General features: G+C 42.4%; 1 protein-coding gene across 1 annotated transcript in view; it reads right to left on the reverse strand.

The window, feature by feature from the left end:
* Positions 1-22,504, reverse strand: part of GLDN (gliomedin) — a 62,265-nt gene extending 39,761 nt beyond the window's left edge. Inside the window, exon 1 of the mRNA XM_039237083.1 lies at positions 22,136-22,504. Coding sequence (XP_039093014.1) covers positions 22,136-22,498 — 363 coding nt within the window. The 5' untranslated portion in view covers positions 22,499-22,504. The remainder of the gene's footprint in view (positions 1-22,135) is intronic.
* Positions 22,505-27,297: the final 4,793 nt, after the last annotated feature.

The raw sequence follows: 27,297 nt of genomic DNA on the forward strand, positions 1-27,297 counted from the left end.
GCTTCACATGTCATTATATTTAATTTATAGGAAAAAGAACAATATTGTCCCAATTTACAGGTGAGAAAACTAAGTACACTTCTGTACATTTCGAGTTCAGAATCTAAGGGGCCATTCAGACATTTAAATTACTTTTTACTATAAAGGCGGACATTGGAATAATAATAGTAGAGGTTACTTTCCACAGTATTAAATTCATAACGAGTTGGTGACAGTGCCTAGTATTGGAGTAAAGGGTTTGGAGGAGAGGTAGGATAAGAAGTTAAACTAATCTGGCTCCAAAGAAAAAAAACCAACAAATAATAGAAAGGTCTCACCCCCTTTTATTTTTTCCCTTCAGTCTTGGGTAATTGTGGACTTTGTTTATATTTTAAAGACATGAGAAAATGTATACATTAAGGAACAGAGAAAGAATTTAAGTTCTTCCAGGAAGGGCCTGGGTTTCCTAAAGCCAATAATCTACAAGTTTGTTTGAGACAAACAAGGAAAGTTTTGGATTTGGTAAAGGAATAGGTGAATTTTGAATTGCCTCTAGAGGTAATTTTTGTTTTGTAAAAAATTTGTAACATTTGGATAATGGCTCTCAGTTCCTCCAAGAATTGAGTTATAAGTTAAACGACATCATAGATTGATTCACCTATGCAACTACATTATTCTTCATTTGTTTCTTTCCTTTCGGGGACATAGTTCTAATTTTGAATATTTCTGGAAGTATTGCATAACTCCTCCTGGGTATAAGACAGGAGGGTGCAAAGGGCATTGCCTTCCCCAAATTCAGAGCCTCTCAAACACAGCCCAGAGAAAGAACTAGCAATCTGCTTGGACCAGTCAGGCAGAAAGCAAAAACCCATGTATGCAAAACAAGACAAGCCCAGAGGCAATAAGTATCCTTGGGAAAGTTGGAATCAACAAACAATAGTTTGGGATTTGGAAGGGAAGGCACAACATGATATTTTATTTTCCTCTCTTGACAGGGTACTACAGACAGAGATTCAGAAGAACTGTTTCTGGTAAGAATTTTCACCTCTCGCTGACTTATGCCAGTGGTTCTCAGGTTCCCTCTGCAGGCTCTGGTATCTACCTCAGAGTATCCCTGTTTGTTTGTTTGTTTTTTGTTTTTAGAGAGAGAGCACTCAAGTGGGGGAGAGGGGGAGGGAGAGAGAGAGAGAGAAAGAGAAAGAGAGAGAGAGAGAGAGGGAATCTTAAGCAGGCTCCATGCTCAGTATGGAGCCTGATGCAGGGCTCTATCTCACAACACTGGGATCATGATCTGAGGTGAAATCAAGTCAGACACTTAATGGACTAAGCCACCCAGGTGCCCACCCTTGGCTATTTAAAGGAATAATGAGCAGTTTGCAAGAAAACTCCTCAGTTTTGTCATCTTGGGGAGGGGTCCATTTGAGGATCCTCCTTTCAAGGTAGATATGGGAGTGTCTCTAAGGCCATTAATTTGGCAGCTTTTTGTTTACAGTTGTATAGTCTTTTCACAGTGGAAAAACAATTCAGACACAGGATTAGTAGAATGAGTATTCAGAGGAAAGGGGAGCAGAATTTCCATCAATAACTCAGACTTCCGCTTGACAATTAAAACAGGTGTCCCATTCTGTTTGATTTGGCAGACCTCATTTCAAGTGTACCTCTTATATGATTTTATCTAATTGGAACATTCCCTATCATGGGCATTGTATTTCTAGGCTGCAGTTCCTCTGAGGACTGGCAGCAGTTTGGTAGGATCCTAGCAAGTGGAGGTAACCTACATTTCTGTCTGGCCATATCTAGCCACAAATGGGGTACAACTCACATTTTGGGGCCTACCAACTGATGGTTACCAAGCCAAGTTCTTTAGCACATAAAATAAGCCTGCATATTTTTATGCCTTCCGAGAAAAAATTCTAAGATATAAAGTAAACAAGTGTGCTAGAAGGTAGAACACTTAACTCTTTAGAATTTAAGGATCCCATTAGCTAAGACTTTACTTATACAAAACAAGACAAAACAAACATGAGCACCTGAATGCAGCAGCAGTAACCAAGGACTGGCCATGAGAAGACCGTGTACACCACCAGCAATTCCCATGTGGACTAAACCAGCAAACCCCAGTAAATGGGGACTGTGGACTGAACCAGAACTGGGAAGGGACTACAATGTGGGACTGTGGACTGAACGAAGGGCTAAGGACTGGTGCTCTGTTAGAGCCGCTCATCAGTCTACACTGACTGGTTAACCAGAAACTAGAAAGCCAATTAGATCCGTAGCTCAAACGCAAAAAGAGCGGAGCTCAAACCAGGAGGGACTCACCAGCGTCCCTAGAAACAGTGAGAAAGACAGCAAACTCAAAGGGCACCAGGACTGTGTTTCTCGTTGTCACCAAAATGCCATCAGAAGTCAGCTTTAGATCCCACTGCTGCCACCAAATTTGTTAAAAAACAAAATTTAACTGAGTAAATTTGAAGATCTAATTGGCTTTAGTAAATGATTCGTGAATCAGGAGCATTCCATCTAGCAAGCAGACAGGAGCTCTGTTGAGCTAAACAATAACAACAAAAAAGGGTCTTAAAGGCAGAGAGAGGGCATTAAAAAAAGAAGAAAGGAATTTACTAGCACAGAATGCATTGTGCAGACAAGGTTACCCTCCTAAGGGGAGCAGAAGGGGTCTATCATTAAATTTCCTGGTATTGGCCAAGAAATTCTATACTGACAGGCTAAAGGCTACATTCCTTGGACAGAGATGGTGGATTGAAACTGTTGTTTAAGGTTAAGTGTTCAGTCTGTTTGCTGACTTGGCCTAAGTGATGCCATTTTGGGGCCTGCAATTTTCCTTTTAATACAAGGGCCTCCTGGACAAGAATGTTCATGGCAATGTTGTGATGACAAAAGCACTGCAACAACCTAAATGTTCATCAGTAAGGCAGTTGTTAAACATGACAAAGAATGAAGTAAAATGATATGCACTCATCTGGATAGATGGCCTTAGCATACTACTAAGCAAGGTACGTTCATAGCCACAACAGACAATACAACTTTCTGGTTAAAAAGGGATTTTTAAGGGCACGTGGGTGGCGTAGCCAGTTAAGCATTCGACTTGGGTTCAGGTTATGATTTCACAGTTTGTGAGAGTTCAAGCCCCACATCAGCTTACTGCTGTCAGTGCAGAGTCTGCTTCAGATCCTCTGTCCCCCTTCTCTCTCTGCCTCTTCCCTACTCATGCTCTCTCTCTCCCTCTCTCTCAAAGTAAATAAACTTTTTTTAAAAAAGAATATATTAGACATGTCTAGATAAAGCAAAAAAAAGTTGGGAGTGTCATGAGATTCTTTTTTTTCTCCTGGTGACTGAGATCAGGGTAATAAGAGATTTTCACTTCACAGTATATATAATTTTAAAAGATATTTCTTTAATGGACTTTCACTGTTAGGTTTTTAGTAATTTAGAGGAAGGGATGAGAGCATGCAAACTGGTGTGAACTCAAAAGATGCATCTAATATCACAGCTTTCCCTGGAACCCAAATATCATGCCTTCACAATTACTTGCATCACTTGGAATAACTCAACCCCTGTTGCTTCTAGACAAATGAACATAGAATGAACTAGAACAGTTGTCTAGTCCAGCGATTTTCAAAGTGTTCATTAGTCATAAGATTTTTCTTTTTCCCACATAAATTGCCAAACCCCAAAACATAAAACAAACAAAAATGGAGCTACTCTGGGTGAACTGGGATGAGGTTGGCCTTATTTATCTGTAAAATGAGAGTTTTGGAATAGACATGATTTCAAACACTGCTCCAACCAGAGGATGGGGGAGAGGAAGCGAGAAGGGGCGCCCAGAGACTTAGAGTCAGGGGGAAGGGAGGGAAGAGAAAGCTGAGGACTGGAGAGAGCAAGTGGGGTAGCTGGCTCAGGTTCACTCGGGGCTTCCAGAGTTGAGTGCTATTTTCTCTCACATCTACCTTTTCATACTGCTGAGGCTTTGCAAAAGTAACTGGATCAATTCCACTCAAAATGCAAATTTTTGCTTTAGTTTTAATATGAATAGGGCATTAGAGTTTCACTGGTTGAAAACACATCAATCTGAAGAAATCTTTTCTGTGCAAAAGTGAAAGCTTTAATCAGAAGTATCTCTCATCAACACAAGTATTGCTTAATGCAGCGAGTCCCCACTATTCATTGGAACACAAAACCGTGTGATGATTGGCTAGCTACCCTCTTGACCTACCTTCCTCTCACCTTTTATTCTCAGGACTGAGTCATGAAAAAGTAAAAGAGCAAACCTGCCCATCCACACCAGCTTGTTCTGGTTTGAGCATTGCTTAAACAATGTGTACCGCCTTGGCTTCTCTGTAGCTCCCCCAGTATAGGCTCTGGTTTGCTAGCTAGAACACTGTTCAAATTCCAAATTACCTTTCAGATCTGACCTATTCTGTAACTTAAATTCCATTTTTCTTAGACAATTGAATACTCTTTATGACTCTCTGTAATTATGCAAATTGCTGTTATTATGCACATCCAAATGATCCTTTAGAAACAGCTCCAGGGAGCTGATAATCAGCCCGCCATTGACTATAGAGATAGGGCTGTGAATGTAGTGGTCCAGCTGCTGAAAGGTTAGACCACAGGTGTTGGAGGAATCCCTCATGGGAACTGAAGCTGGGGTCGGCCACCCTGGACTCATCCCTGTGGAAGACAAGAATTAACACTGGGGCCAAGAAATAGTGATGACAATCTGCAATTCCCAATGGGAAGATGGAGTTTGCCTTTTATGGGGGTGAAATTCTTGGGTATGATCTTGTTCCTGAGGCCCACAGGAGGATCAGCCAAAGGTCCAGGCATTTGTCAGCTCAGATGAGCAAGCTCTGGTCATCCCACACCAATGGCCTGGGGTCTGAGTGATCCTGTCAGTTTTTCCTGAGTGGAATCCTGAGGGTCCAACTAAACCCTGCCCAGGTCTTCCCCTTAAAGACTTCCGATCCCACTGACAGTCCCCCATTTGAGCCTAAGCAACATTGCATTATGGCTGTTGCTGGCATACTTGTTCATGTGTTGCTCTGGCTTCTCAACCAGATGGCTCTTATTGGTAGGGACTGTTTCATCCTTTTTCTTTATGCTCTGTTCACTCATTAGTTCTCTTTCCCAGCATTAGAATGCCATTAGGCACAAAGTATTCAATAAATATTTCATAATTGGTTATTCACTCAACTAGGAGGAGAATATACTCCTCAACCAAGTATATTATTCCTTTCCAAACAGCAGTAACATTGTTTATGAGAAATCAACATCTAGCATGTGGTTACCTATCTCTCTTTGTGCCTGCTTATTTAAGATAATTTTATTTTGGAAGATATGCCACTAATGCCTAGAAATAGAAATGTGGAGCTGCCAGGCCATCCTAGACACAATCCCTCAGACATGTCTGTCCCCTTCCTGCCTGTATCAATATCACTGCAAAACCAGAAACAATTGATATTCCCCTGGTATGCAGGGTAATAACTGAAACCTTTAATGCTCTCCTGAGTAGAGGCACCTGCAGGAGCTCTGCACCCAGCTGGTTAGGGCTGGGTCAGCTAGGCAGAGACTGGGGTGCCAATGCCATGGGGAACCATGACATTCACCAATAACTCTTGCTTTACTAAGTGGATTAGGCTGGGAATAGAGCCCAGTCTGCCCTCCAAGGAGCAGCAGTTGGATTACCTCTCCCTAAGGCATTTATTTTGCAGAGTAGGGTCTACAGAAATGCTGGAGACAGTATAGCCTCCTGCCACCTTCCTTCTTACCCTGCCTTAGTCACTGCCCAGATTCTAACAAAATGCTGAACAAATAATTAAGGAGTGTTCATTAGAGTCCACCAATAAGCCTTGGCCAGCCCTCTGGCATGCAGTCACAGAAGCAGCTCGGGTTGGGCTCAGGACTCATTGACGATCCCAGCTGGAAGAGGTGGTTCCAGCAAACATCCTCACTCAGTGTCTCCAGCGAAATTGCTTTCAGCTGGGATCAGGGCCTCAGGACACTTATTAACACTGAGAACATCTGAAGATGTGCAGTGCAAGTCCCTGAAGGAATATTTCTTCCCGCAAGCGTGCTTCAAGGCCTTCTTCAGGCTCTGACCTCAGGTCTAACAGTGGTGGCAGATATCTGCTGTTTCTTGTTGACTGCACAGGACTTAGTACAAGTGCCCCAGACCCTTGACAAAATAGGACTCATGACAATACTTCCCTAGGGAGCAGCTGGGAGGAGTAATGAATTCCTCATAAAAACAACTTTATATGTTTGTATTGGTGTTTTATAAAGATATCATTTCATGAGTTGAACATAAATGAGCTGGTTCTGCTTTTTGAAAAATCATTAATTCATATTGTTTAATAAAAGTATTTGATTATAGTTGCTACCTTTAAAATGTAAAAACAGAGTAGGATTTATAGAAATAACCAGACACAAATCAATAAGCTCCCTAACCCACTCAACAGAGGTTGCTATTGATCATTATGACCCCTTCTTAAGCCCTTTCCTTCTCCCACCAGGCGCCCCTTAGGCACCAACAAGCCCCAGGTTCTCAGTCTTGTCCTGTCGGCAGTTCAAGTAGCTGCATCTTAGGAATGGCCAGACAATTTGGTTTTCCTTCTGTTGACAGGCTGGCTGAGAGTTTCTGGCAGTAAGGAATACTGCTCACACCTATGGGTTACCCAGCTCCAGAACCAGAAACCTGGGACACCCTCAGAAACACAGTCTCCAGTATCTCCTGTGTTCACATCTTTCTTCCACCAGGTGCAAACACAGAGTCATTGTGTCATTGAACCTATCCGGGACAGTTCTCCCCCCAAACCCAAAATTAGAGGAAGGAAGGAAGGAAGGAAGGAAGGAAGGAAGGAAGGAAGGAAGGAAGGGAGGGAGGGAGGGAGGAAAGAAAAGAAAGAAAGAAAGAAAGAAAGAAAGAAAGAAAGAAAGAAAGAAAGAAAGAAAGAAAGAAAGAAAGAAAGAAAGAAAGAAAGAAAGAAAGAAGCATCTTAAATCAAGTTACTAATCTCAAATCCGCCCTTACTTTAAAAAGTTGTTTCATAGTGAATTGCCTATTTTCAAATCCAGCAATCTATTGACTAATTCTGGCCAATTGTTTCTTAAAGAGAAAAGAAAGGTTCCTTTTATCTCTGTATAGTTGAAACACATGCAAATGTTTTAGAACAGCTTTCAAATGAAATTATATGTAACTATGAGAAAACAGAGGTGATGATTTGATCTTAAGATCTTGAGATAGGGAAGAACATTCTAAGCATAAAAGAAAAAGAAGAACTCATAATTGAAAGGCTTTATAGATTTGACTACATGAAATAAAAAATTTTCAACCACCATCACAAGGAAAAAACCCTATAAACAAAATGAAAAGACAGGAAACACCCAAGGCCAAAAGTGTGGTGTAAAGAACACAGGTTTTAGATTCAGATCCAATTGCATCTGATCTGAATTTCAATTTTTTCACTCACTGGCTTTGGGATCTCAAGCAAGATGCTTAACCTCTATAAGCCTCAGTGACCTGTCAGCAATGTGGAAGTTACCCAAGGCTGTGTGTTTTCTACCCCTTCATATGAAGAGTGCCTAACTGAGATATAAGCACCTCAAATAAGGCAAAATCACAATGTCTAGCATCTAATAGCAAATTGCCAGACCTGCAAAGAAGCAGGAAAACACAACCCATAATGAGGGAAAAATATCAGTCAAGTGAAACTCACCCAGAAATGATACAAATGAAGGAATTAGTAGGCAAAGACAATGAAACATTTATTGTAACTGTATTCCAAATGTTCAAGAAGCTAGAAGCAAGATTAAACATGTTAAATAGAAACATAAAAAATATTAAAAAACTCCAATTCAAACTTCTAGCAATGAAAATTACATTGCTAGGTGGAAGGTACACTGAATGGGACTAAAATCAGATTAGACATTGCAGAAGAAAGATTAGTGAATGAGAAGACACAGCAATAGCAACTAGTCAAAATGGAATACACAGAGAAAAAAGATGTAAAAAAAAGAAAATGCTGCCTCTTTCTCGACACCTTTCCTAATTGCCCACCGGATTTTAGTCTTATTTATCTTAGGATCCTATTTTCCTTTGCTCTGTGTCACGAGTTTTTGAGGATTTACCTTTTCCTTCCCACCAGTCAATAAATTTGTTGGGGGTTCCTTTCTTGTTCTTCCTCATCACCCATAGTGTACACCCACACTGCCCACAACAGGCACTTAGCATTTTTTATATTGACTTACATATTACTTAGTTGCTAAAAGATCTCTTTTGAATTTATTTCTAAGATATTTCTGACTGATTAGAAGTACCTATTTATTCATCAGCAAACACTTGATAAGCTGGGCTCTGTGCTATAAAAGTAAGACAAAATCTCTGGGCACAAAAGGCTCACAATACAGTTAATTGGTTTAATTTGGTTATTTATAAAATAATAGCATTTTTTATGTTTTTATTTATATTTTGAGAGACAGAGCATGAATGAGGTAGGAGCAGAAAGAGAGGAGGGCACGGAAACTGAAAGAGGCTCCAGGCTCTGAGCTGTCGGCACAGAGCCCGATCTGGGGTTTGAACTCATTAATCATGAGATCATGACCTGACCTGAAGTAGGACACTTAACTAATTGAGTCACCCAGGTGCCCCAAGTTGTTTTTTTTTTTGTTTTTTTTTTTTTAACAGTCTGAGTTTAATAAGGAATGGACAGATTCTTGGTTAGAACCTCCCATTGTCCAGGTAATAAATATGCTCCTACTCAGCATTTCTACTATTTTCTGGGGACACTTCCAACTGGGACCCCTTCCCACACTCTGGGAAACAGCTCCCTCTTGGACCTCTTCACTTGGACATCTCAAGGAAATCTCAATGTTAACATGCTCAAGAGGAGGGCACTTGTTGGGATGAGCACTGGATGTTATATGGAAGCCAACTTGACAATAAACTAAGAAAAAAAAATGTTAACATGCCCCATACTGAACTCCTGATATTCCCCTCCAACAGCTACAGATCTGCCATCTTAGTTAAAGGCAATTCCATTGCTTGGCCACTAACCTTGCAGTCATTTAATATCTATTTTCCTCCTCACACCTATATTCAGGTTGTTAGCAAATGCCACCAGCTCAACCATCAGATTTATCTGGACACTGTCCACTTTTTGTCATTTCTGCTGCTAGCACCCTGGTCTAAGCCACTATCTTACTTCACCTGGATTATCACAATAGGTATCTAAAAGAGTGTCTTGCTTCTACTGCCAGTGCTGCCCCCATAGAGAATCTAGTGTTATCACAGTGATTCATTGAAAGGCAGGTCAGATCATGTCACTCCTCTGCCTGAAAACCCCCAAAGACTCCCCATAAAAGTCAATGTCCTTACAACAGCTTGCAAAGCAACATGCGAACTGTTGTTCCCCCCACTTATCTTTCTGACCTCCTTTCTGACCTGCTTCTCCCTCTCACTCACTCCGCTCCAGTTTCCCTTTGCAGGGTCTTTGCATTTGCTGTTCCCTCTGCCTGAATGACCCTTCCCCAGATATTTACATGGCTCATTTTCTCCTCCTTCAAGTGTTTGCTCAAATTCACCTTCTCAGTGAAGCCTTCCCCACTCACATGACTTTTAATTGCATCTTCCTCTTTCCCCTCTTTAATCCTCACCCCTACTTTATCATTTTCCATAGCATTTATCACCTTCTAACACTGTATGTATTTTGTACTTTGGTTTTTGCCTGCCCTTCCCTTCCAGAACATAAAGTCCAAGAGAATGGGAATTTGTGTGCTTCATTCATACTGTCTCTCATGCACCCACATAGTGCCTGGGAGACAGTAGTTGCTTAGTAACCATATATCAAATGAATGAATCTCTGACAGGTAGAACATGCCTCTAAGTCTTACCAACACCATTACTATTTGGTGGCCAGCATGAATTCTGAGGAAAGAATTTAAAAAATGCTCCAGGACCCACCTTCAAAACTCTTAGGACAAGAAACCAGATTAAGAAACTGACAGATACCTTACTTTAGATTTGCACTTCCCGAGTTGTGGATGAATTCTTCAGTGAAGAGGACTATCTCACTAGAGGCAGAGCAAAGAATGGTGAGATGTATTTAAGGAGACAAGGTGACTAAAGGTGACAAATTGGAGACCAAAATTGTACACAGAGTTTTGGTTTGTGTGATACAAACAAATAAGTGCAGAAGGAGTTAAGGAAGGAAGAGATGAGTGTTTTGAAGTGAGCTGAGAATCACTTGTCTCCTCCTGGCCTCTAATGGAGTTTTCTGAAGCATAAGTGTTGCTGGAATAATCTTTCACCAACTGTTAATAACACTATTTTGTGCTCACATTGTTACCTTCAACAAGCATCTTCAGGTAATTTCTGATTTTATCTAAGCATTCTTATCCTTACCTCATAGTCAGAAAAGTATATCTAAACCATAGCAAATATGTTGTCCAGTGTTGGGGAAATGGGCAAAGAATTAAACCATTAACTCAAAACTCTGCCCTGTGGCATTCTTTGTACATAGCAAAAACATTTGTGAGGATGTTTTGTCAACCTACTCCTTGGTCAGCCCCCTCCACCCTCCCCCTTGTTTCAGGGAATAGCTGTAAGTGGTTAGTCCAGAAAACATTTGGAAGAGGTCTTTAGGGATGAGCTGCTCACCCAGAAGATAATTATTGATGCAGTTAGCATTATAACACTGGCTGGATAGGACCAATGGTCTGAAAAACATGCTGTTCTTATTGGGTTCAAAAAGATTTGGTCAATGAAGGAATTAATGCATGAGTTCCAGTTGGACATGCATAAAGATATTTGCAAATTATGTTTCATATAATTAAATTCCCTAAATATTATATACTTAGTATAAAAGTATACACACACACACACACACACACACACACACACTTTTTTTTCCTTTTGGACCCAATAACCAGAAAAGCAACTACCTGGGAAACAGCATGCTTTCTAAAGGTCTGTGTGTTTCCCTAATCACCTAAGATTCCAAACTTTAGAGTCATCTTAGAATCTGCTCTGTCTCTGGCAAGTTCTGTTGATTCAATCTGCATTGTTTTTATTACAAGGTGTCAAAATTCCCTGAAGCACAGAAAGGAAGCATTTGAGAAATACTAAAATATCAGTAAGAATAAGCTAACATGCTTATTAAGTTGTAGACACTATGCCAAGGACTTTACATGAATTATTGAATTGAATACATGTGTAACACCTAAGAATGACACTGCTATCATTGCCTTCTTAAGGAAGAGAGAACTGAGGGGCACCTGGGTGGCTCAGTTGTCTAAGTGTCCGACTTCAGCTCAGGTCATGACATTGTAGTCCATGAATTCAAGCCCCATGAGCCTGCTTCAGATTCTGTGTCTCCCTCTCTCTGCCCCTCCCCCACTCACACTCTGTCTCTCAAAAATGAATATTTAAAAAATAATTTTAAAAAACAAAACAAAACAAAAAGATGAGGGAACAGAGGCACAGAGTGACCTGTCAAAGATCACACACCTAAAAGGGAGTCAGGAGTAAACCCACAGTATGATTCTAGCACTTGTTGTAAAGGCTTTGGGTCTGCCTTTTACTTTTTAAACTTGTGAAGACCTCTCTGTCACAGAGAAGACAGAGCTCTTGGAAGCAGGATGTTCTCCTTTCCCTGAATACTTTTTTCTTCCTCAGTTTTCCTTCCTTTATTTTTCCTCTTCTCATCTCATATTCAGTCTCAAAACACATTCAGCATCCTCACTTCTAAATTAACCTGCTTCAGTGTTTCCTCAATTCTGCCTGTGATGCCACCCTCCTTCTCAGTATTGGATGGATCGAGACCAAACGGTTCCTTTCTTTTTCTTATATACAATTAGTTACCAGTTCAATTCATTCTTCTGTCTTGGTATTTGTAGGACATATATCTTCTTCTCCATTTCTGATGCCATGACCTTAGCCAGACATGAATAATTTCTTGCCTGGACTAAGGCAATAACTTCCTAATTTTATTCTTGTCTCTTGTCTCTTTCCTGCTTTTCCCACATTGCACTACCAGACCAATGCTACAAAACCACTTTCTTCATGACTCCTTCCTGAAAAGGGTCTACAATGCTCCCAATTGCCCATCAGATTCAATCTCAACTTATCAGAAGTATTAATTCAAGGAATACTCTCCCCCCAGCCCAAACTGGGGGGAGTGCAGCAAGACTTCCTTGGTTCCTTGCTCTTTCAACCTGGTACCATTTTCATTCCAGTCCCTTGAGCTTGGCTTAAGTTATTATATGCCCTTGAAGTAATTCGCCCTCCTTGCCTGCCCAAATCTTACCAACCTTACATTGCCCACTTCAATTTCTGTTTCCTCCATGAAAACTTCCTTCATCACCTTAGTGAGAATTGATTTTCTCTCTTCTGGACTGCCCCAATGATAATCACACAATTCACTGTAAAGGATTTTCCTCTAAAGGTCTCCCTGTTCAGAGGAATTAATTCTAAGGTCTTCAAGTTTTGCCTAGAGAGAGAAGGCATATTCCACCTACAAGTAAAAATGATTCCAAACCCCAATACTCATACATTCAGTTACTGAAAAACCAGGGGGAAATTTGGAGTAGCCAGTTCATCATTTTAGCTTGGATATAGTTGTCCACAATTTTTTTCCCAAGTACTTCACAGTTTTTACATACAGCTCAGGCACAGTTTCCAAAGTTTCTAGCACTTTGCTAAGTACAAGAAACTTTCTAAATGGCAGATGAAAAGGTTACTCTATCTATTTCATTTAGAACAAACTCCACAAATTGCTTTTTGAATGATATTTAGTTGGCCTTCTTGTTTTAACTCTACCTTTCAGTAAAGGAAATTGTGTCTTGAACTTCAGATAAACTAGAAGTAAATTATATCTACTTAAAATATAGAGCTGTTAAAACCCAAAGAGCTACATAAAAGCAACTGATGAGCTGAAAAATGCTCCCTTTGTAGCAGAATCACAACCTAAAAGCTTATTTCACACAACATGACCTTTAGTCTGTAGATAAAATGCATGTAAATTAAGCTTGAATGTCAACTAGATTTGGCCAAGGATTTCTTTTTCAGGGGCAAGGGGGGTAGGTTTGAGGAATGCAGAGAAAAAAAAAAATATTTTTTTCTCAGATAAGTATGTTTTATCAGATATAAAGCCTGTTCTGATAGTTCCCAGTTAGACAATCATATCCTGAAGAACATGAGACCCCTAAGAAGTAAACTGTTCTTCTTTCTTATAAGTTGTTTTTGCTCTACCTTTTACTGTCATTTTCTCAATTCTCCAAGTGAAAGCATTCAAAGGATTTTTTAGGACTGCTACCAACAGTAATCAGTACAAATTAAAGCCAGCCAAGCCAATCAGAAAGGGGGTCAAACCTCATCATCAGTGGCCATGCAGAAGGGGTGAGGGCCCAGGAAATCCTGACCTACTCAAGAAGTCCTGTAAGAATATCAAGGCTTACTCTGTTTTGTTTTCATGACAAGATGATTTAGGTTAGTATGATGTCAATCTAGGTATCAAGAGGCCAAATATTGTCCCAAAACAGCAGCTGATAGAAGTACATATGGATAGACAATTTGATATTCTGAAGGAATTGGTGATAAAGAATAAACCCAGAAACAAGGTGCTGAGAGCATGGGACAAGAAGGGTTAATGATGAAGAAATCATGAAAAATCTTCATAACAGCAACAATGAATAGCTAGTGGGAACCTGGCTACAGCAGGTGCTATACTTTACCTATATCATTTCCCTTAAATCTCCTAAGGACATAATAAGGTGCATGCTATTACCTCAGTCTTACAGATGAGGAAACTGAAATTTGGAGAAGTTAATAGAGGAATAGACCCACTGACCCAATCAAAGGAGGAACATGGAGACTCAGAGCACAGTGAAGTGAGGATTTAATCAATGTTCTTGCAAGAGTGGGTGCCTGACCGACAGGCACACTAGGGGCAGTTATAGCAGACAATTTATCTCCTAGCATACAAGTCCCTCCTCTGGTTCCTCTTTGACTGAGTACTACAGAGGGTTACAGCCTTACCTGGAGGTCATCTATGCCCATGTAAGGCAAAAAGTAGTCTGACTGGAACAAATGTACATTTCCTGAGGTGACACAGAGACTTTCAGTCCCTCTTCCCTTTGTTCTTTGGTGCGTGCTCATTGCAAAGCCTGTGAAAATAGGCCCACAAAACAGAGGAGAAGAAGAACCAGGATGTCAAGTGTCAAAGGTTTGGGACTCCAGTGTAGGTGGGGGGAGGTTCATACATTTTCCCAATAGGTTGTAAACCTACAGTTAACTAAACAGCACAGATTTTATTTGGTATTTCTGAAAATGAATCATCTCCCTAACTTCTCACATTAAAAGACTTGTCCAAGGTGGCCTAGCCACAAGGTTGTGGGCCCAGGATGTGAAAACGTCTGACTCCTGGGTCCACACTGCTCACCACCACAACATACTCAGGGAAGCATTAGTGAGAGAGAATTTGGCTGGGAACCTAAGAGTAAGGAAGGAATCCCAGGTTGCTCAAGTTAGGGTTGGTACACAGTGGCTGAAGGTGTCAGGAGTACCATGTGGTGGTGAGCCTAGGCCAGCCATAGAGAGATCCTGGGATGAGAGCAATGAGGAAGATAAACAACCTCTTGGCACTGGAAGGCTCAAACTCTGATAAGCTGCTCTGGAACTCACCCAGAAAGGGCCTTCTTCTCAAGGATCTCTCGGCCTGTGGTCTAGTGGGCAGTGCCACTAAATGACGACTAGTCTGGGGATTCTGCTGTCTCCCAGAGTGGAGTGGCACTATTCCAGGGGGAGTATGTGGCTTTGAGTTCCAAAGGAAAACAATTCACTTTATCTCTGGCATAGAGGCAGGAAAGGTTAAAGGAAAGGCAGGAAACAGAGAGTGGACAATTTATTAGGGCCCAGAAGTTCCATCCTGCTAAGGCTATAGAAGCTTAGCAGGCTTGTAACTGCTGCCCTCACCTCTAATGGTTTGGCTAGTAAGAGACTAAGAGGTTTTTAATAGCTCCAGGATCTGGGAGCAGTTCCAAATGGCTTAATGCCATTCATGTGGTCAACACAACTGCCCTGTTTTTGATGGGTTTAGGCGCTCAGTCTTGGCCCACTTGTTTTTTACATATGTCCTTAGAGAATCATGACAATTATATATCTGCATTGAGTGTTTTATTTGCATGTGTGCAAAATGTGTTTTGAGAAAGAAAGTGTCTGAAGGATGTAACCAAGGAGCTAGCTCTTGCTTGTCCCCTTCAACGTGCCATCATGAGTTAAGTTTATAGGTGTGTTTGCAGTGCCAACACCAGCAAATCCTAGCAAGCATGTAGCTTCAAGTTCTCTCCCACCCTTAATTGACACTCAGAAATGGCTTCTGACATACAAAAGCACCAGAGGTCAGGTGTGATATACCAAGTGCCCATGTGCACATGCTGCTATGAGGAAGGCTGCAGAAACAAACCTCCCAAGTGCTGTATGTGGGTTTCTGCCTTTGGCTGCTCTGGCTTTTCTTGTTCTTCTGTATCAGGCCTCTGAGTTCTCACCAGAGACCATTCCATGGGACCTAATGGGGATATAAGTCTCTCCTTTTCAAATGAAGAGAACAGATGGGGTTAAAACAAGGCTTAGATATGGGATTAATGGTAGTTAAAAGCTGTCCTCACATGACTGCTCTTGACTTGGGGAGCTGGCCTAAAAGGAGCAAAACACCTGAGGACCCACTCAGCCTTAAAGCCCCCCTCCAGGGTGGGACCTCACTTTGGGTTGGCTCCATCCTAGATTCTATCTCCTCATGGGTGGTCCTAAAGCAAAGGGTTAACCCAATCCTAAAACAACCCTGATTTAGTTGCTTGGGTCTTCCAAAGGAACAACCCCTAGTACCTCCCCCACTCCCAGTGAACTACAGACTAAATGAGGAGTTGGCAAGCTTTTTCCATAAAGGGTCAAAAAGAAAATATTTTAGGCTTCATGGGCCATATGGTTTCTGTTGCAATTATTATGTTCTGCTGTTGTCATGTGGAAGTAGTCACAGACAATATGTGAACAAATGGGCATAGTTGTATTCCAACAAAACATTATTTATGATTACAGAAATTTGAATTTTATGTGTCATGAAACATCATTATTCTTTTGATTTTTTCCCCCTAACCATTTATACATGTAAAAATCTTACTTTGTGGGCTGTACAAAATCAAGTGTCAGACTTAATTTGGTTACAGGGCATAGTCTGTTGACCCCTGGTCTAAATCCTCAGCTTTTTTTTTTTTTTTTTAAAGTTTATTTATTTATTTTGAGAGATAGAGAACAAGCAGGGAAGAGGCAGAGAGGGAGGGAGAGAGAATCCAAAGCAGGCTCTGTGCTGTCAGCACAGAGCTCAATGAGGGGCTTGAACCTGTGAACCTGAGACCCTGACCTAAGCCAAAGTGAAGAGTTGGAAGCTTAACCAACTAAGCCACTCAGGTGCTCCTAAATCCTCAGCTTTTATACCACCTGGAAGTGACTCATTTCAAGAAGTAGGAGAGGGAGGTAAATCCTGGCAAAGCCAAGTTATGGCCTTCAAGGAAATATAGCATCCAAGCAAACAGGAGCTGTGACTGTAGGTAATGTGATGTTCCCCTATATACAAGATAATGTATAGATCCATATAAGCATACCTCATTAGAGTCATCACAAAAAGCTCTGTTTGTTACAATAATGCATTACACAGCTTAATACCGCTGGCATCTCCTCCTTGAGAACTATCCTCCAAATTGGAGCACATGCTTTTGAAAAGCCACAGTGACGGGAAATCTCCATCCACTGAAGGTGGAGTTGATTTTTAGAAAGAGCCAAAAAGCAAAACAAAACCCAAACCAAACCAAACACACAAAGAAACCCATCTCCACTCAACCAGCAATAACAGTGGCACAGTTACTACTATCCTTGCAGAACCAGGGTGGAAAATGAGTGGGGGAGAGGGATGTGGTTGATCGAAATAAAGCCATTTTTGTTTAAAACCACTCATGATTATAAGAGACTGCTCAGAACTAAGCTTGGTAGTCCTAGAATGGCCCCTAACAATGTGAGTGTTGTTTGGCCAACACACTCAGCCAGTTAAAAATGTTTTTGGAATTTTTGTCAGTATTTCAAAGCCAAGAGATTTCAAATAAAAAGTCAGATTTTTAAGCTTCTCTTCAAAAAAAAAAAAATCAAAAGATTAGAAACACTGGGCTGTTGCTCTCATACAGCAACCATCAGTGAGAGCCTCCCTTTTAGAGACAGTGCCTGAAGTTCAGGCTTCAAAGTCTCTTTCACACTCTTATTGCCCCCACAGGTGGGGGGGCCGCGGCCATGCAGCCTTGTGGTTGTAGCCTTTTTACTCACAATTAGAGTAACACAATAATATGGTTCAAATGTCAAAATAATACACAAAGCTATACAGTGAAAAGTTCATTCACATTTTATCCCCACTCTCCCTAAGTAAGCACTTTTGTTAGTATCTTCACTTATTTTCTGCTTCTTCCTTACACAAGGTAATATAATATATATTTTTCTCTGCCTTGCTTTCTTCGCTTAAAATATATCCCAAGGGCTATTCCAGTAACAGTACACAGAGAATTTCCTCATTCTTGTTTTACAGCTACCTATTCCAGTGGGTGCATAGGTTAGTTTATTTAACTACTTCCATACTGATGGGCACAGATTGTTAATAATAGTCTTTTTGTTAATAATAGTCCCACAAATGATATTTCTGGGTCATAGGGTAAATGTATTTGTAATACTTTTAGATATTGCCAAACTGCCTTCCATATGGGTTATACCATTTTGCAGTTCAAACGGCAATGCAAAAGCTTGTCTGTTCCTCTCCAGCTTCCCCAAGAGAATGTGTGGTCAGACGTTTGTAATTTTGTCATTCTGACAGGTGACAATTATGTTTCAGGACAGGTGTAATGTGCATTTTTAAGCTAATACATCTTTTCTTACATGTTTACCTAGAGACATTTGTATTTCTTTTTCTGAGAAATACTGTGTTCATTGCCCTATTGGATTCTTATTTCTGCTGATTTTTCTATTAAATTCTTGTTTTTTTCCTTATTTACTTATAGAAGTGCTATATATATTCAGAGGACTAGTCCTATATTTATGGTACGAAAAAGTTATGGAAAAAAATATTTTTTTCCAGTTTGCCATTTATCTTTTATCTTTGTTTATGGGGTGCGTGTGCTTGTTTTTGCTGCTGTGTGTGCTTTTTAAATGCAGTTAAATTTATTTACTATTTGCTTTTGACTTGTCAGTTGTTTAAAAGAAAGATATTCCCCATTCCAACATTAAAAATGAATTTACCCGTATTTTCCTCTAGCCATTTTAGAGTTTCATTTTTTAAAAATGTAAATCTTCAACCATTTAGAGCTTCCTAAGGTACACATTGTGAGAAATAAAATCTTTCTCTCATCAGGAGCATGACCCTAGATTCTGGACAGGATGATAAAGCTACCAGAACACCGATAAGTGTAAGACCTGGAGAATGGGATGAGAGAGCAGCTGATGGGGAAAGTGAGATGGGGGGTGGTGTGAAGTGGGGCAGGGACTAAACAGAGGCTATGTCTCCTGCATGAGTTCCTGGTGGATGGGTGTTCAATACTGGTCTAGCTCAGTGATACCGAAGCCCTTATTACTTTTCTCCAAAATACTCACTTGTTTTTAAGAATTTAATGTGTTTGGTTGTACCAAACTAACTGTTTTTAAGTAATGATTAGTTATGTTGCCCTTCCAACAACCAGTTTCTGGGCAGAATGTGCTAAGCAGGATTAGCATGCTGAGCTGATATACTTTCAGCCAAAAGCACAGAAAGAACTTTGAAGTGTCAGCTAGCTTGAGGAGGCTCATCTTGGATAAATGAGCCATTTTGGAAGACTTTTTGAAATGCTGACATTAATCTTCCTACCGCTTATTTTTTTGTTTCTAGATCTCAAAAGACATGGAACTTCAGTGGAGGGTGTGGGAACCTCTGATTTCATCCTCATTCAAAACCTACTGGGGCTGTATAAAAGGGTGGGGGGAAGGTGTAGACTTCAACCATAACAAGTGTGCACACTGACCTCCATGATGTATAAACAATTTTCTTAGCAACTTTACTTTTTTAAATATATTTTTAATGCTTATTTTTGAGAGAGAGACAGAGCATGAGCGGGTGAGGGGCAGAGAGAAGGGGAGACACAGAATCCTAAGCAGTCTCCAGGGCTCGGAGCTATCAGCACAGAGGCTGACATGGAGCTTGAACTCACGAACCATGAGATCATGACCTGAGCCAAAGTCAGATGCTTACCAAATGAGCTACCCTGGGACCCCTCTTAGCAAGTTTTCTACTAGAGGTGCCTGTGAAAGTGCTCTTTAAAACACACATTCCTCATGTGAACAATTCTCTGTTCTGAGAAAATCAGGGAGTAAAAATGAGAACAATTTGCAAAGATAAATGATAAGAATATTGCTAAAATAAAGTGAAGGGCTTTCAGCAATAAAATTGGTTCCTCTGCTTGAAGCAGAGGCTTCAAAAGAGACCTGGTGAGAGTGAGATGCTTAATGCTGCTTACTGTCATCAGGAAGGTATGCCAATGTCCAGGCACACTAGGCTGCACCTCTAACAATTAATTCAGGATCTCTGGTGGTGGGATCCAGGCATCAGACATGCCTAAAGCTCCCTATGTGATTTCAGTGTGCAACTACCACTCTAGAACCATGCTATTCAAAGTGTCATCCTCAAACCAGCAGTGTTGATGTCAGTGGGAGCTTATGAGAAATGCAAAATCTCAAGCCTAATTAGACCTTCTGAGTCAGAATCTACATTTGGAAAAGATCATCAAGATATTCATGTGCATATTAAAGTAGAGAAGTGGTGTGGGCACCCGGGTGACTCTGGGTTTCAGCTCAGGCCTTGATCTCAAGGTTTGTAGTGAGATGGAGCCCTGGCACCAGGCTCAGCACTGAGAGCACAGAGCCTGCTTGTGATTCTCTCTCTCCCTCTTTCTCTACCTCTTTCCTGCTCACATGCATGTGCAAGAGTTCTCTCTCTCTCTCCCCAAATAAATAAGTAAACACTAAGAAAAATAAGGAAGCAGTGATTTAAAGCAGCTTTCTCAAAGTGGCCCCTAGACCCCCTGTATCAAACTGACAAGGGGATGGGAAGGTGGGGGAATGGGGATCAGGGGACTTCTTAAGAAAGACAATTCTGGAGATGATCATTTTATAAGTATGAGGGTGGGACCCTGAAATCTGCATTTTAGTGTGCTTTCACATGACCCCTAGCCTACTGTTTGAGAACTACTCCCAACAGGAAAGCCAGCAATCTGACAGCTGCTTTCTCTTGACCTGCATGGACATTCCCTACAAGGAATGCAATGACTCTACAAGGTCAAAGCATACCCATTACAAGTGGGTGACGAGTTGATGATAATCTATGAATACTTCTCAGCCTGAGAAATGTGATGCTTGTACCCTCTGATCTATAACAGAGCAGGTGGTAGTAGTTAAGTCTGGCTTTCAGGCTGACACAGAAATGGGTCTCTCCAGCCTCTTGGGTTAGTGACTGAACAGGCTGCAATACCTCATCTTCTAGATTAAAAATATAAAATGTTGATGATCAGATGCATCCTCCTTGAAGGGTTTCAAAAAACCCTCAAAATACATGGTAGAGAACCAGGAAAAAGAGTAAATCCCCCAAAGGAGATTTCTTCATTTTACAGAGGTCTTTTAAAAAGTTTGCTTGGGCCTAGATACTTAAATGATAACATAGGTTAAAAGAGAAGAAGAAGAAGAAGAAGAAGAAGAAGAAGAAGAAGAAGAAGAAGAAGAAGAAGGAGGAGGAGGAGGAGGAGGAGGAGGAGGAGGAGGAGGAGGAGGGAGGAGGAGGAGGGGGGGAGGAGGAGGAGGAGGGGGAGGAGAGGAGGAAGAAGAAGGAAGAAGTAGAAGAAGAGGAAGAAGGAAGAAGGAAGAAGAAGAGGAGGCAGCAGCAGCAGCCTCCGCCGCCAGGAAAGGAAAAATTTGATCTCTCTCAAAAGATGTATCTACAGTATGTAATACTTCCATGTTGTAGTTGTAAAAGCATTTCAGCTCGTAAAAGATATTTAAAAGTTTTATGATAATAGATGCTCTAAGTGAATTTATCTTCAAATACCTAGGATTCTGAAGGCCACTCGACTTGGGGTGACAGAGCTGAAATCTTTGTAATTATAAAACGAAACAAGACTCCTGCGGCTGTAATGGATAATGAAATGGAATGGGGAACTGCAATGTGATCTGAATGTAATTGTTAGATAATTATTGAGTTGAAAATCAGCAAAAGCAAAGAAACTTCAAACTGGTAAAAAAAAAAGATTTTTGAGGCTTTAAAGACTTTTTTTTTAAGGGCAGAGTTTCTTAAACCTTTTTTGGGGAGTGCAAATTGAATGAAACTCTAATGAAATTAATCTAATCTAATGGACTCTCCCTAGATGCACAGTCCCCTGAGGGCACACTGGTAATTTCTGGAGCTCCACAGACCCGCTGGAGCCCGCATTAGAACCTCACCTTTCACAGTGAATTTTAAGAAAATTTCTCTATATCGATCTTCCCATTTGGAACCGCTTTACCTAAGAGCAACTTTTTATGCATCAAGGTCCCAGGTGATTGATAAAATTAGAGTGGATTGTTTTCGCTTCAGTCAGTGTCGTGAGGGTGGTCCGAGGCCAGGTGAAAGGCCAGACCACTAGATGAAGCCAGGGAGAGAATCCTTTTATTGAAGAAGTCTGCGCTCTCAGAAAGGTCTGCCCCTTGCTCTTAGAAGGATGCAGCGAGTTGCACAGGTAGAACCTGGAGCCGCTGTGGCTCCTTTCGCACTAGACTGTGAAAACTTCTGTTTGAAGTTAGGAAGGAAAGTAGGCCGTTAAAAACACTGCCTACGCCCCTCATTTATCTGCCTACTCAAAAAAGGATGAGGAACAGAGGAGAAACTGACCTCAGAGGGCTAAGGTGCTTGCCCAGGTGACATCCCCAGCCGGGTTCGCGCCCAGGGCCCTCTCTCTCAGCTCCTCGCCATCCAGGGAAGCACAGGGTATCTGGGCCTCTCTCCCCGCACTGCCCGCCGCCCACCCCAGCGGAGGCGCCACCGGGAGCCAAGCCCCAGCCTACCGGCACCATGGAGTAGGTCATCATCATCAGCATGTCGTGGCTCTCTGCGCGGATGTGCGGCGCGGGCTCCCCGCCATGACTGCGCTTATTGCGCGCGGCGCTTACAGGGTCCGGGGGTGGAGCGGGTGCCCTGCGCGGCGCGCAACTCAGCTCAGCCAGGAAGGAGCGCAGGGCGCTGTTCTCGCGCTGCTCGCGACCCTGCTGATCCTCCAGCGCCCGCACCGCCGCGCTCAGCCCGCGCCACTGGCACAGCGCGAACACCGTGCCAGCGGCATTGAGCGCCGAGAGCAGCGCCACCGCCGCCAGGGCTCCCCGCAGCCCCCAACCGGCGCCCCTGGGGCCTCGCTCCGCGCCACTGGCCATGCTCTGCGCGCCTCGGGCTGGGCAGGGCTCGCCGCCGCCCGCCGGGCGGCCTTTATATGCCACAGGCAAGTCGTAGGCTGGTGGCAGCGCCGCCGTGAGTCACGCTGCCCTTTGCCCCGACTGACGGGGCGGGTTGGGGACAGTAGTGGTGGCGCCTGAGCACCCCGGAGGGACAGGCGGGTGAGAGGGGGAGAGGAGCGACTGGAGACTGTAGGCTGGCGGGAAAATGGTGGGCAGGGCTCATGCTCCTGGTGCCTGGCCAAGAAAACCAGCAAACCCAGGTCTCCCTCCTTTTCTCACTGCCCTGCCCGTGGGCACTGCTGTGGCCCAGGCGGGCAGAGCGAGGGTCAGACTGAGGAGGAGGGCAGGAATTCTTAAGGCTCGAGAAGTCACTGGATTCCACCCCCTTCTCCCCCCCACACTGACCTCTCTGGAGAAAAGGATCAGCATGCCCAGAGGCCAAGGCATGTGCCCATTGTCCCTAGGTTTGCTACTGGGTAGCCATCCCAGGCTGCCCATCATGTGGCCGCTGAACACCCTATGATACCGTTCTGAGGAAGGGGATGGATGGAGACAGGGAGACAGTAGGCACTGGTAGGTTAAAAATCCACCCATCAGAACCAGAAAAGCCCTTCCCTGCCTGAGATGGAGGAGTCCTCTGTGAAGGGAGACTTCTAGGATGTGACAGGCCAAGAACTCCCATGAGACCCATACCTAGGAGGCAGCAGGGTGATGAGAAAAAAACTCAAGAATGGAAATCAGGAGACCTGGTTCTAACTCCATTCTGCTACTGCTCAGCTGAGGGGCTTTCAGCATGTCCCAAGACCACTCTGAATTGATTCTGAGGGGCTTTCTGGCTGAAGGGTTGGGCTCTGGCCAGCCATTTCTGGACCTTACTTAGCCTGCCTTGTTTGAGGGGGCAGTTGCCTCATGTCTCCTAGTTACCCCTTCATAATACCCTCCCTTCCTGTCAGCTCAGTTGCCCAGTGTACTTCAAGGTACAAGTGATAGAGGATGTGTCACTCTCCTCCAAATACAGAGTCACTTCTCAGTCTCCTCAGAAGATGTCTTCACTCCCTCAGCTTTCCCCATAATGGCTCTGCTTCCCTGGTCAAATTTGACTGTATCACCTCCAGACACCTCCTGGAGGCCCTGGTGGTGTTGGAAGAGCACAATCAGAAGCCAGGATTGCTGTTTCCACAGCCCATTATTTCAGAAGAGGAGGTGGCCCCCTGCCATTGAGCCAGCTAGAGCTCTCAAGGTCCTGTGTCAAGCTCTGGATTCCTGAATTTGGGACATTGACCAACTTGCATATTCTTAGAAGAACATCCAGGATGAGGAGAAATTAGGAAAGCATGAAGTTCCAAGTGGTTCGTTAAAGACCTCAACTATGAGGACATGATGTCTAGGAGGGGATGGAGGTAATACAGACAAATTTGTCCAGTTTCTCCCAACTCTAGCATACTGTTATCCATTTGAAGAATGCCATGTATCCTTATCTCATCCAGCCTTAGGATACCAACTGTCAGGCTTAAGATCAATGGAGAGAAGCCACAGAGAGACAGAGCTTGGGAGTCAAGCCCAGTAAGATCTTCTTTTAAATAAATGGTCCATTTCCAGGCATCTCATTTCTTTTTTTCTTTTTTGTCTTGTCTTGTCTTCTTCTCTTTTCTTTTCGAGAGAGAGTGTGTGTGCAGGCAGGGAGAGGAGCAAAGGGAGAGAAAGAAAAAAAGATCTTAAGCAGTCTCTATACTTAGCGCAGACCCAGATATGGGGCTCGATCCCACAACCCTGGGGTCATGACCTGAGCTGAAATCGAGAGTCAGACACTCAACCAACTGAGCCACCAGGCACCTGAGTAAGATCTTCATTTAATTCACTAAAAATTTCTTGAGCACTTACTGTGTATCAGGCATAGTGATGGGCATTGGAGATACAGAAATGAACAAGACAACCAGCTTGCAGTGAGAGCAGTTGGAGTCCCATGGAGCCTCCTGAGCTTCTCTTTATTCTAAAATTCATTATAGTTAGTTACTATTGCCCAACCATCTGTTGTCAATGCCTGTCATCAATAACAGTATACAGCTCCTGAGGTTAGGGGCCTTGTTTGACTTTGTCGCATCCAACACCTAGCACAGTCCTTGGCTTGAAATCGCCATTCAAAATTACCTGTTGAATGAGTAAATGAGCAAATGAATGAATAAAAGTCTGTAGAGTGAGCATATGTTTGTGTAAAATGATGTATGCCTAGTGGTGGTAAAGCTTAAGCATGAAACTCTGCTCGTTCCACTAAACTAGAACTACATTCCTGTCCAGTGGTAGGGAGAGTGACTGTAGTCTGATACACATGCCTTCAATCCCTCTGGTTCAGAGCCCGTAGTCAATAGAAGGAGTTTAGTTCCAGTTCCATTTGGGACCAGCCAGGCTTTATCTGGCAACCTAAGGTCAAGATGCTACCCTTCTTGGGATGCAGGACTCAGAAAGTTTGTGACATGGACTGTAGGCTGGATGGGTGGAGTACCTGAGATAATGCATTCAGAGAGTGCAAAGAGTAATGGAGAGCAAAGGAAAGGGGAGATTCCTCTTCCATTCAACTCTTCTTCCAGTTTCTTCTCCAAATCTTTCTGTGTAGGAATATAATAGTTTATAAGAAAGGAGAAGCATGGGCCAAGTTGTTACAGCATACAAGGCAGGTGTCTTCACTTAGCCCTCCTCCCAAGATGGCTGTATTCAAGCAGCTGGCCTTGCTCTGTTCTCCTTCCCCTTTCATCTCTGTCATCTCTCTACACCCTTGCCCCATGACAGCTCCATGCATTGACCTTCCTCCTTCTCTCTCCTATCTCAGTCAGCGTTACACTTGTATAAGGCCTAGCTCAGAACCATGTTCCTCATCAAGCCCTGCCTTCCATTCCAGCCTCAATTCTTCCTCTCCCTGAACTCTGCAAGCCCTAGGGACTCAGAAGCTATGAGTGTGGGTTTTGGAATCAGATAACACTAAGTTTGAGACTCCTAAAAATTTTCTTTTAATGTTTATTTTTGACAGAGAAAGAAAGAGAGAGAGAGGGAGAGAGAAAAAGACAGAGAGAGAGAGAGAGAGCAGAGGAGGGGCAGAGAGAGGGGTATACACAGAATTCAAAGGAGGCTCTAAGCTCTGAGCTATCAGCAGATGTGAGATCATGATCTGAGCCAAAGTCAGATGCATCTGACTGAGCCACCCAAGTGCCCCTTGAAACTGCTTTTTAAATTTACAGCCGTGCGTATGTTACTCAGATTTTCAAAGGAGAGTGTAATCATATCTATCTCATAGCTTGTGAAGATTTAATGAGAAAATACACGTAAAGCACTGGGTATATAGTAAATGCTCAGTGGACATTAGTACTATTGGCTGTGGGCTGTGGGCTGTCTGAACTTTGCTAACACCCATGCTGTGCCTTGTGCTGTTGAACAACATCTTAGTTCTTCCAGATCTTACTTCTTTTGTTGGATTATAATATCCTTAAGGAAGGGAGCTCTTTTCACTGTGACCCAACAGGGGCTTATGCCAAGTAGGAATATTTGATTAATAAATTGATTAGCTAAAAATTGAAGGATTTTTTAAAAATGCTTTTTGAGGAATAAAACTTTTCAATGAATGGTAAACTTGGTCTCTTTTCTGAACACAGTAGCCTTGAGATTAGTTATTTGGTGCCTTTCCATCTCTAGCTTCCTAAGCCCCCTGTGACTCCTTGATGGGCAGATACATCTGTGTAGACTGTCCTACCTAGTATTTCTTAGGATGGGCTGGTAGTTTTAGTAACAAGTAATTCTTAAAAAAAAAAAGAAGAAGTTAGCTATTACTCTGGCCTATTTTGTTGACATAGGAGTTCAAGTTATAGCAAGGACACAGGGAGATATCTGATTTTTCTTTTCTGGAGACCAAAGAAGCCAAGAACATTGTGAGCTATCTTTACAATGAGAAGTAGCTTTTCCATTAAAAGGCAGATGCTTCATTTTCAAAGGTTAAATAGAATGGTCCTTAAAAAATGATTCCAGCTAGTAAACTTTAGGGTCCTGGAGAAAAATATCCAACTCAAGAATATAATCCAACCTTAATTCCATATTTCCTCCTGACTGTGAAGTGAATAATTTTCACTTACTCTAAGACCTAGAAGTTGAGTATTTTGATCCTCTGTGATGAGGTCGGCAGGTATGCTGTGACTCCTGATGGCACTGTGCTGCCTCTCACCCCCATCCTGCCTCCTGGCCAGGGTTTAGGGAGAAAGTTTCCATAATAGTTGCTACCAAATACATCTTCCACCCAACTATGTCTGGTTTTTAACTCTCCATTTCTACATTTTAACTGCATGAAGCTTTAAGTTCCCCAACCAAAAAAAAAAAAAAAACAAAAAACAAAAAACCCAGAAATTTCTTTGTTCATTCACTCATTCATTTATTCAACAAATTGGGTGCTTCCTATCTGCCAGAAACTGTGCTAGGAGCTAGGAATAGGATGGGCAAAACCAGACATCAGTCCTACCTTCCTGAAGCGTGTGGTCTAAGTGAGGATATGGAATTAGCCAAATAATTGCATGAGGATATAATTCTAAATGAGATAATGAGATAAATGTCCTGACAAAAAGGAGTATGATTCTGTGAGATCTATCACTGAGGAACATATCCTAGATGTAGGGTGTGGGGTCACCTAGTTAACTAGGTGTAGGTGTGGGTGGGAGAGTCATAGCCAGAGGGGATAGCACATGTGAGATCCTATGGTAGGAGGCACTATGGTTTGTTTGAGGAACCATAAGAAGGCCAATGTG

This window comes from Hyaena hyaena, unplaced genomic scaffold (assembly GCF_003009895.1).
Source record: "Hyaena hyaena isolate Hyena2069 unplaced genomic scaffold, ASM300989v1 scaffold_120, whole genome shotgun sequence".
In the NCBI taxonomy this organism is placed as follows: domain Eukaryota; kingdom Metazoa; phylum Chordata; class Mammalia; order Carnivora; family Hyaenidae; genus Hyaena; species Hyaena hyaena.